The sequence below is a fragment of the Oncorhynchus mykiss genome, chromosome 20 (assembly GCF_057628025.1).
Source record: "Oncorhynchus mykiss isolate SJ-2025 chromosome 20, ASM5762802v1, whole genome shotgun sequence".
NCBI lineage: Eukaryota > Metazoa > Chordata > Actinopteri > Salmoniformes > Salmonidae > Oncorhynchus > Oncorhynchus mykiss.
The window spans coordinates 48,111,239-48,122,446 of NC_143041.1; the positions used below are offsets into that span (position 1 = coordinate 48,111,239).

Here is an 11,208-nt window from a genome sequence, read left to right on the forward strand (position 1 = left end):
GAAAGAGTGAAAGAGAATGACTAAAAGAGGTCAACAAACAGACAGGTAGAGATGGAAAGGCAGAAACAAGTAAAGGGAAACGGCATGAAAAGCTGAAGGTCAAGTTTCTGCTCCACTGCTGCCAGTAGTTCAATACAAGGCCACATTAACCTGCAAATATGCTAAATCCTTCTCCCATCAATACCAGTACAGACAGGCCTCCCTCCCTTCTGCTCAATCACAGCAAAGTAGAATGTCATCACAGCAAAGTAGAATGTCATCACAGCAAAGTAGAATGTCAACACAGCAAAGTAGAATGTCATCACAGCAAAGTAGAATGTCAACACAGCAAAGTAGAATGTCAACACAGCAAAGTAGAATGTCAACACAGCAACGTAGAATGTCAACACAGCAAAGTAGAATGTCAACACAGCAAAGTAGAATGTCATCACAGCAAAGTAGAATGTCAACACAGCAAAGTAGAATGTCAACACAGCAAATCAAAACGTGTGTTTTTTGTTTTACAGATTAGTTTCAACCACTTTGAGAAGAGTACAGACACAGTATTGAAAATGACCAATCATATAAGCAAACAATTTGTTTTGTTGTCCACAATTGATGGTTCCTCCTTTGTGCCCCTAGTGTATTGTATGTCTCCACTGTGGCTTTTACTAGAATAAAACCAAAGGGAACTCAATAACCAATATCACTGTATTGTACTGTGTCTCCTCTGTGTTACCATTGTACAGTATAGCGACAGAAACAGCTCAGTAATCATCATAAAACACAACTGAGAAAACACAGTCTAATGATCATGACATCATAACAGCGATGACATCGTATAACGGTAATGACATCAACGAATGACAAAAAAAAGAACAATCCACAAATATGGATAAAAACTTAATAAGAAGGATAAAGGGTTCCCTATTGGAAACATAACAGGGTTGACCACACACCTCTCCAGCTGTTTATATACGGAGAGAGAGAGGAGAGAGAGAGGAGAGAGAGACAGAGAGGAGAGAGGAGAGAGAGAGAGAGAGAGAGAGAGAGAGAGAGAGAGGAGAGAGAGAGAGAAGAGAGAGAGAGGAGAGAGAGAGAGAGAGAGAGAGAGAGAGAGAGAGAGAGAGAGAGAGAGAGAAGAGAGAGAGAGGAGAGAGAGAGAGAGAGAGAGAGGAGAGAGAGACAGAGAGACAGAGAGGAGAGAGAGAGAGAGAGAGAGAGAGAGAGAGAGAGAGAGAGAGAGAGAGAGAGGAGAGAGAGAGAGAGGAGAGAGAGAGCAGAGAGAGAGAGGAGAGAGGAGAGAGAGAGACAGAGAGGAGAGAGGAGAGAGAGAGAGACAGAGAGAGGAGAGAGAGACAGAGAGACAGAGAGGAGAGAGGAGAGAGAGAGAGAGAGAGGAGAGAGAGAGAGAGAGAAGAGAGAGAGAGGAGAGAGAGAGAGGAGAGAGAGAGAGAGACAGAGGAGAGAGAGAGAGAGAGAGAGAGAGAGAGAGAGAGAGAGAGAGAGAGAGAGGAGAGAGAGGGAGACAGAGAGAGAGAGAGACAGAGAGAGAGAGAGAGGAGAGAGAGAGAGAGAGAGAGAGAGAGAGAGAGAGAGAGAGAGAGAGAGGAGAGAGAGACAGAGAGACAGAGAGGAGAGAGGAGAGAGAGAGAGAGAGACAGAGAGAGAGAGAGAGAGGAGAGAGACAGAGAGAGAGAGAGAGAGAGGAGAGAGAGAGAGGAGAGAGAGAGAGAGACAGAGAGGAGAGAGAGAGACAGAGAGAGAGAGAGAGAGAGGAGAGAGAGGAGAGAGAGAGGAGAGAGAGGAGAGAGGAGAGAGAGAGAGGAGGGAGAGGAGAGAGAGAGAGAGACGGAGAGAGAGAGAGAGAGAGAGAGAGAGAGAGAGAGAGGAGAGAGAGAGAGAGGAGAGAGGAGAGAGACAGAGAGAGAGAGAGAGAGAGAGAGACAGAGAGAGAGAGGAGTGGTCTGGTTGTAGATGTGTCTATGACTCTGGCTGTGGTCTGGCTGTAGATGTGTCTGTGGTCTGGTTGTAGATGTGTCTGTGACTCTGGCTGTAGATGTGTCTGTGACTCTGGCTGTAGATGTGTCTGTGGTCTGGCTGTAGATGTGTCTGTGGTCTGGCTGTAGATATGTCTGTGAATCTGGCTGTGATCTGGCTGTAGATGTGTCTGTGACTCTGACTGTAGATGTGTCTGTGACTCTGGCTGTAGATGTGTCTGTGACTCTGGCTGTAGATGTGTCTGTGGTCTGGCTGTAGATGTGTCTGTGGTCTGGCTGTAGATGTGTCTGTGGTCTGGCTGTAGATGTGTCTGTGGTCTGGCTGTAGATGTGTCTGTGGTCTAGCTGTCGATGTGTCTGTGGTCTGGCTGTAGATGTGTCTGTGACCCTGGCTGTAGATGTGTCTGTGGTCTGGCTGTGGTCTGGCTGTAGATGTGTCTGTGGTCTGGCTGTAGATGTGTCTGTGAATCTGGCTGTGATCTGGCTGTAGATGTGTCTGTGGTCTGGCTGTAGATGTGTCTGTGATCTGGCTGTAGATGTGTCTGTGGTCTGGCTGTAGATGTGTCTGTGGTCTGGCTGTAGATGTGTCTGTGGTCTGGCTGTGGTCTGGCTGTAGATGTGTCTGTGAATCTGGCTGTGATCTGGCTGTAGATGTGTCTGTGGTCTGGCTGTAGATGTGTCTGTGGTCTGGCTGTAGATGTGTCTGTGATCTGGCTGTAGATGTGTCTGTGATCTGTCCGCGTATCCGAAGCCTGAGGGGTTTGAGACAGACAGATCCGCACTGCCTGCCGCTCACTCTGTGTGTGTGTGTGTGTGTGTGTGTGTGTGTGTGTGATTGCATGAGTGCTTGGCATTCTATTTTTGAAGGTCTTCAAGCAGTGTGGGGTTTATGTACAAATAAACACCTCATACTTTACACCTTCAGCAGAGGGAGGTAGGCCTCAAGGTGAGCCTGGGCAGCGGGTAGCAGAGCTAGCCCAGGATGGGGTGTGTGTGCTGGGCATAGGGAGGCTGATGAAGGGGGACACTGAGTGGAGATGGGCCATGGGACAGAGGTGAGATCATTCATCCTAGTAGTCTGTGAGTGATAGATCTGTCCACAAGGTGTGTACTGGGTATGTGTCCTTGTGCATATCCATAGGCAAGTATTGGTTTAGTTTTCTTTCTAGATTCTTTCCCTACTTATTTTTTTCTCCCCCCCCCCCCCCTCCCTTGACTAATCAGCAGTCCCCGTCTGTCATCATGACAACCATCACCTCACTTTTGCCCATCTCCTCAAGAGCTGTCGCCAGGGACACCAGGTCCGCGTCACCTTGGTGACAGGCCTCCCATAGGTCCAACAGAACAGCTGTGGGGCTGGGCTTTGTTGCAAAGTAGTTTAGATACCTGAGGGATGAAGGGAGGAGGAAGAGAGAGAGAGAGATGGGGTGGAGAGGGAGGGAGGGGATGGGAGGAGAGAGACAGAGAAAAAGGGGGAGAGAGAGAGAGAGGGATGGGAGAGAGAGAGGAGAGGATAGTGATAAAGAGATGGAGAGGAAGAGAGAGAGAGAGAGAGAGAGAGAGGGAGAGAGAGAGAGAGAGAGAGAGACAGAGAGAGAGATGGGGGTGGAGAGGGAGGGTGGGGAGGGGAGGAGAGAGACAGAGAAGAAGGGGGAGAGAGAGAGGGGTGGAGAGAGAGAGAGAGAGAGTGAGAAATGGGGACAAAGAGAGAGAGAGAGAGTTAACAACAGCACATATGGACAGAATAACAAACAGGGAAGTATAACATTTCTGATCTACTTAACACAGGTAATTATAAACACACATTTTCTCTCTCACCTGTCGAAGTCCAGGCTGTGAGCCAGCAGTCTCCAGTCACAGCCGCGGGCGCTGGGGGCATCCAGACTGGCACAGATCTTCTGTCGTATGGTGGTGGGCAGACGGAAGGCATAGGGCCCCACCTGGGAGGAGGGCAGGCAGGTACCCCCGGAGGGGATAGGGGAGCAGGGCGGGAGGGTCTGGAGGTAGAGTCAGGATGGGTGGATGGAGAGAAATAGCAGTTAGGATCCGGGACAAAGCTGACTCAGGGCTTTGACATGTACAAAGCCCTGAGCTATCCTCAACCCTGGGTTAATACTAGCCCAAGGCTAGCTTCTGTTAACCCCAGGCTAACTGAAACCAACGGTCACTACAATATTCAAAACAAGTGACAGCAGGAAGTCAGTGACTGACTAGTTCCTAAAAGTCCCCGAGGCGAAGTCCTGGGCTAAGGTCAGTGTCCTCCCACTTTAGAATGGTGCAGTCTGAATGCAACAGGTACTTCCTGTGTGTCTCTGTGTAACAGTTAAACCCTTCCCCCTGTTACATCCTGTGTGTCTCTGTGTAACGGTTAAACCCTTCCTCCTGTGTGTCTGTGTAACAGTTAAACCCTTTCCCCTGTTACCTCCTGTATGTCTGTGTGTTACAGTGAAACCCTTCCCCCCGTTACCTCCTGTGTGTCTCTGTGTAACAGTTAAACCCTTTCCCCTGTTACCTCCTGTATGTCTGTGTGTTACAGTGAAACCCTTCCCCCTGTTACTTCCTGTCTGTGTGTTATAGTGAAACCCTTCCTCCTGTTACCTCCTGTATGTCAGTGTGCAGCTGGAAGATCTGTCCCTCTCCTTCCACCTGTCTGTGTGTTACAGTGAAACCCTTCCCCCCTGTTACCTCCTGTATGTCAGTGTGTTACAGTGAAACCCTTCCCCCTGTTACCTCCTGTATGTCAGTGTGCAGCTGGAAGATCTGTCCCTCTCCTTCCACCTGTCTGACACAGATCTTACAGGAGAGCTGAGACACGGCCAGGCTGCCTCTCTCTAGGCTGAAGGTACAGTGGAGGAGTCTTTGACCACCACTCCAGATGTGGTGGAACGGAATCTCCTGGGGGAAGACATTGTATTAGATTAGATTACTGTGTGTGTGTGAGAGCGTGTGTGTGTGTGTGTGTGTGAGAGAGTTTGTGTGTGTGTCTGACCTGGTACTTGGCCAGTAGTTTGCTCCTCCAGTGTGAGTGAGGGATGTCATGGATGGACAGACGCAGGTTGTGGTAACTGTCTTTAAACAGCAGGGGTTTAGGGTCCTCCATCAACACCCCTCCTAGACTCCTCTCCAATTCCAACACCTCCTACAGAGAGAGAGAGAGAGAGAGAGAGAGAGGGAGGGGGAGAGAGAGAGAGAGAGAGAGAAAGAGAGAGAGAGGGAGAGAGAGAGAGAGAGAGAGAGAGAGAGACAGACAGAGAGAGAGAGAGAGAGAGACAGAGAGAGAGACAGAGAGAGAGAGAGAGAGAGAGAGAGAGAGAGAGAGACAGAGAGAGAGAGAGAGAGAGAGAGAGAGAGAGACAGAGAGAGAGAGAGAGAGAGAGAGAGACAGAGAGAGACAGAGAGAGAGAGAGAGACAGAGAGAGAGAGAGAGAGAGAGAGAGGGGGGGGGGAGAGAGAGAGAGACAGAGAGAGAGAGAGAGAGAGACCAATACTGAAGATAGAATGTGGATAGATAGCTAGTTAGCCAACAAGACAGACAGAACAGGACAACGGCAGCCTCAGGCAAGTCCAAAGGGGGAGTTGTGCCTCTTGATATAGAATACCTCATGGTACCAAGAAAAATTCTCATCCATAATTATCATGGCTGTCTACATCGCTCCACAAAGCCAACACCACCTTGGCACTCAAACAAACTGCATGGGGCCATGAACAAACATTCACCCAGAGGCATGGAGACATTAATCAATCAATCAATCAAATGTATTGATAAAGCCCTTCTTACATCAGCTGATGTCACAAAGTGCTGTACAGAAACCCAGCCTAAAACCCCAAACAGCAAGCAATGCAGGTGTAGAAGCACGGTGGCTAGGAAAAACTCCCTAGAAAGACCAAAACCTAGGAAGAAACCTAGAGAGGAACCAGGCTATGTGGGGTGGCCAGTCCTCTTCTGGCTGTGCCGGGTGGAGATTATAACAGAACATGGCCAAGATGTTCAAATGTTCAGAGATGACCAGCAGGGACGAGTGGGGAGACTTAAAACTGTCCTTACTTCTACAAATATCCGTCTGCTGCACCACCAGGAGGAGCTAAAACTCTGGACCACTTTCAATCTACCCATAGAGACACATACAAGGCCCTCCCTCATCCTCCCTTTGGCAAATCACACCATGCCTCGATCTTCCTGCTTCCTGCTTACAAACAAAAGCTCAAACAGGAAGTACCATCGACGCGCTTAATATGAAAGTGGTTCCGATGAATCAGAAACAAGACTGTTATGTACAGACTGGGATATGTTCCGGGATAAAGGCTATAGTTACCGCTTGTCTAGAACAGGACACTATACCCTGCCTTCATGTACATATCTACCTCAAATACCTTATTATTATCTATCCTGATGCCTAGTCACTTTACCCTGCCTTCATGTACATATCTACCTCAAATACCGTATTATTATCTATCCTGATGTCTAGTCACTTTACCCTGCCTTCATGTACATATCTACCTCAAATACCTCATACCACTCCACATTGATCTGGTACTCCCTGTATATAGCTCCACATTGATCTGATACTGGTACTCCCTGTATATAGCTCCACATTGATCTGGTACTTCCTGTATATAGCTCCACATTGATCTGGTACTTCCTGTATATAGCTCCACATTGATCTGGTACTTCCTGTATATAGCTCCACATTGATCTGGTACTTCCTGTATATAGCTCCACATTGATCTGGTACTTCCAGTATATAGCTCCACATTGATCTGGTACTCCCTGTATATAGCTCCACATTGATCTGGTACTTCCTGTATATAGCTCCACATTGATCTGGTACTGGTACTCCCTGTATATAGCTCCACATTGATCTGATACTGGTACTCCCTGTATATAGCTCCACATTGATCTGGTACTCCCTGTATATAGCTCCACATTGATCTGGTACTCCCTGTATATAGCTCCACATTGATCTGGTACTTCCTGTATATAGCTCCACATTGATCTGGTACTCCCTGTATATAGCTCCACATTGATCTGGTACCCCCTGTATATAGCTCCACATTGATCTGGTACTGGTACTCCCTGTATATAGCTCCACATTGATCTGATACTGGTACTCCCTGTATATAGCTCCACATTGATCTGATACTGGTACTCCCTGTATATAGCTCCACATTGATCTGATACTGGTACTCCCTGTATATAGCTCCACATTGATCTGGTACTGGTACTTCCTGTATATAGCTCCACATTGATCTGATACTGGTACTCCCTGTATATAGCTCCACATTGATCTGGTACTGGTACTTCCTGTATATAGCTCCACATTGATCTGGTACCCCCTGTATATAGCTCCACATTGATCTGATACTGGTACTCCCTGTATATAGCTCCACATTGATCTGATACTGGTACTCCCTGTATATAGCTCCACATTGATCTGGTACTGGTACTTCCTGTATATAGCTCCACATTGATCTGGTACTCCCTGTATATAGCTCCACATTGATCTGGTACTCCCTGTATATAGCTCCACATTGATCTGGTACTTCCTGTATATAGCTCCACATTGATCTGGTACTTCCTGTATATAGCTCCACATTGATCTGGTACTTCCTGTATATAGCTCCACATTGATCTGGTACTTCCTGTATATAGCTCCACATTGATCTGGTACTCCCTGTATATAGCTCCACATTGATCTGGTACCCCCTGTATATAGCTCCACATTGATCTGGTACCCCCTATATATAGCTCCACATTGATCTGGTACCCCCTGTATATAGCTCCACATTGATCTGATACTGGTACTCCCTGTATATAGCTCCACATTGATCTGATACTGGTACTCCCTGTATATAGCTCCACATTGATCTGGTACTTCCTGTATATAGCTCCACATTGATCTGGTACTCCCTGTATATAGCTCCACATTGATCTGGTACTTCCTGTATATAGCTCCACATTGATCTGGTACTCCCTGTATATAGCTCCACATTGATCTGATACTGGTACTCCCTGTATATAGCTCCACATTGATCTGGTACTTCCTGTATATAGCTCCACATTGATCTGGTACTTCCTGTATATAGCTCCACATTGATCTGGTACTTCCTGTATATAGCTCCACATTGATCTGATACTGGTACTCCCTGTATATAGCTCCACATTGATCTGGTACCCCCTGTATATAGCTCCACATTGATCTGGTACCCCCTGTATATAGCTCCACATTGATCTGATACTGGTACTCCCTGTATATAGCTCCACATTGATCTGGTACTTCCTGTATATAGCTCCACATTGATCTGGTACTTCCTGTATATAGCTCCACATTGATCTGGTACTTCCTGTATATAGCTCCACACTGATATGGTACTCCCTGTATATAGCTCCACATTGATCTGGTACTCCCTGTATATAGCTCCACATTGATCTGATACTGGTACTCCCTGTATATAGCTCCACATTGATCTGATACTGGTACTCCCTGTATATAGCTCCACATTGATCTGGTACTCCCTGTATATAGCTCCACATTGATCTGGTACTCCCTGTATATAGCTCCACATTGATCTGATACTGGTACTCCCTGTATATAGCTCCACATTGATCTGATACTGGTACTCCCTGTATATAGCTCCACATTGATCTGGTACTCCCTGTATATAGCTCCGTGTAGCGTGTCCCTCCCCTCCCTCCCCTCAGGGCGTGTAGCGTGTCCCTCCCTCCCTACCCTCTGGGCGTGTGGTGTGTCCCTCCCTCCCTACCCTCAGGGCGTGTGGTGTGTCCCTCCCCTCCCTCCCCTCAGGGCGTGTCCCTCCCTCCCTACCCTCAGGGCGTGTGGTGTGTCCCTCCCCTCCCTCCCCTCCACTCAGGGAGTGTGGCGTGTCCCTCCCCTCCCTACCCTCAGGGCGTGTAGCGTGTTCCTCCCCTCCCTACCCTCAGGGCGTGTGGCGTGTCCCTCCCCTCCCTACCCTCAGGGCGTGTGGCGTGTCCCTCCCCTCCCTACCCTCAGGGCGTGTGGCGTGTCCCTCCCCTTCCTACCCTCAGGGCGTGTGGCGTGTCCCTCCCCTCAGGGCGTGTGGCGTGTCCCTCCCCTCCCTCCCCTCAGGGCGTGTCCCTCCCCTCCCTACCATCAGGGCGTGTGGCGTGTCCCTCCCCTCCCTACCATCAGGGCGTGTGGCATGTCCCTCCCCTCCCTCCCCTCAGGGCGTGTGGCGTGTCCCTCCCCTCCCTACCCTCAGGGCGTGTGGCGTGTCCCTCCCCTCCCTACCCTCAGAGCGTGTGGCGTGTCCCTCCCCTCCCTCCCCTCAGGGCGTGTGGCGTGTCCCTCCCCTCCCTACCATCAGGGCGTGTGGCGTGTCCCTCCCCTCCCTACCCTCCCTACCCTCAGGGCGTGTGGCGTGTCCCTCCCCTCCCTACCCTCCCTACCATCAGGGCGTGTGGCGTGTCCCTCCCCTCCCTCCCCTCAGGGCGTGTGGCGTGTCCCTCCCCTCCCTACCCTCAGGGCGTGTGGTGTGTCCCTCCCCTCCCTACCCTCAGGGCGTGTGGCGTGTCCCTCCACTCCCTACCCTCAGGGCGTGTGGCGTGTCCCTCCCCTAACTCCCTTCCCTACCCTCAGGGCGTGTGGCGTGTCCCTCCCCTCCCTACCCTCAGGGCGTGTTCCTCCCCTCCCTACCCTCAGGGCGTGTCCCCCCCCCCCCCCCCCCCCTCCCTACCCTCAGGGCGTGTGGCGTGTCCTGTGTGCAGTAAATCCTCAGGATGTAGTCCAGGGAGAGACAGGGGGCTCTGGGGGCGAACAGGGCCAGCTGTAGCCTCTTACAGGCGGGCTGGGGAGGGCAGGACTGGCCCACTAGACCGTAGGTCCCCAACTGCTCCATCACCACGTGGCAGTTCGACTCCTCTAGCTGGAGGTAGCAGGGGGACGATAGACTCTCCTCCCCCACCGTCAGCACCTCCTAGTGGCAGAATAGAGGTAGTGACAGGTTAGAGGGAAAATATAATCTGTACTGTCAACTCCTACTATTGGTAGGAAGTAAATTGAGCAAGGTTATAGGATAGTATAGGACACACAAACGCATCCCGCCTGGCAGAGACAGCAGAGGAGGGGGCCAGGGAAATAGGTCTAGATTATGTTCCAACTTCTCATCGTAAATCTCAATATGTTTCCATAATACCTTAACTTATGATTCTGTGACCTCCATATTTTCTTTCATCTCTATTCCCCTCTAGTCTATTTACACACCCTCCCTCCCTCCCTCCCTCCCTCCCTCCCTCCCTCCCTCCCTCCCTCCCTCCCTCCCTCCCTCCCTCCCTCCCTCCCTCCCTCCCTCCCTCCCTCCCTCCCTCCCTCCCTCCCTACCCTCCTCTATTCCCCTCTACTATGGACATGTTTCTCTCTGTCTCCCCTTTCCTCCCTCCTCTCTGTCTCCCCTTTCCTCCCTCCTCTCTGTCTCCCCTTTCCTCCCTCCTCTCTGTCTCCCCTGACCCCCTCCTCTCTGTCTCCCCTTTCCTCCCTCCTCTCTTTCTCCCCTTTCCTCCCTCCCCTTTCCTCCCTCCTCTCTGTCTCCCCTGACCCCCTCCTCTCTGTCTCCCCTTTCCTCCCTCCCCTTTCCTCCCTCCTCTCTGTCTCCCCTGACCCCCTCCTGTCTGTCTCCCCTTTCCTCCCTCCTCTCTGTCTCCCCTTTCCTCCCTCCTCTCTGTCTCCCCTTTCCTCCCTCCTCTCTTTCTCCCCTTTCCTCCCTCCCCTTTCCTCCCTCCTCTCTGTCTCCCCTGACCCCCTCCTCTCTGTCTCCCCTTTCCTCCCTCCTCTCTGTCTCCCCTGACCCCCTCCTCTCTGTCTCCCCTTTCCTCCCTCCTCTCTGTCTCTCCTGACCCCCTCCTCTCTGTCTCCCCTTTCCTCCCTCCTCTCTGTCTCCCCTGACCCCCTCCTCTCTGTCTCCCCTTTCCTCCCTCCTCTCTGTCTCCCCTGACCCCCTCCTCGCTGTCTCCCCTTTCCTCCCTCCTCTCTGTCTCCCCTGACCCCCTCCTCGCTGTCTCCCCTTTCCTCCCTCCTCTCTGTCTCCCCTTTCCTCCTCTCTTTCTCCCCTTTCCTCCCTCCCCTTTCCTCCCTCCTCTCTGTCTCCCCTGACCCCCTCCTCTCTGTCTCCCCTTTCCTCCCTCCCCTTTCCTCCCTCCTCTCTGTCTCCCCTGACCCCCTCCTCTCTGTCTCCCCTTTCCTCCCTCCTCTCTGTC

At 50.9% G+C, this 11,208-nt stretch overlaps 1 protein-coding gene across 1 annotated transcript in view; it reads right to left on the reverse strand.

Moving 5' to 3' along the window:
- Positions 1-3,063: 3,063 nt before the first annotated feature.
- LOC110492809 (netrin receptor UNC5B-b) overlaps positions 3,064-11,208 on the reverse strand; it is a 71,819-nt gene continuing 63,674 nt past the window's right edge. Inside the window, exons 15-19 of the mRNA XM_090211984.1 lie at positions 9,693-9,932; positions 4,969-5,118; positions 4,710-4,874; positions 3,798-3,976; positions 3,064-3,365 (exon numbers count right to left, since the gene is read on the reverse strand). Of these exons, the coding sequence (XP_090068110.1) occupies positions 3,200-3,365; positions 3,798-3,976; positions 4,710-4,874; positions 4,969-5,118; positions 9,693-9,932 (900 nt within the window). The 3' untranslated portion in view covers positions 3,064-3,199. The remainder of the gene's footprint in view (positions 3,366-3,797; positions 3,977-4,709; positions 4,875-4,968; positions 5,119-9,692; positions 9,933-11,208) is intronic.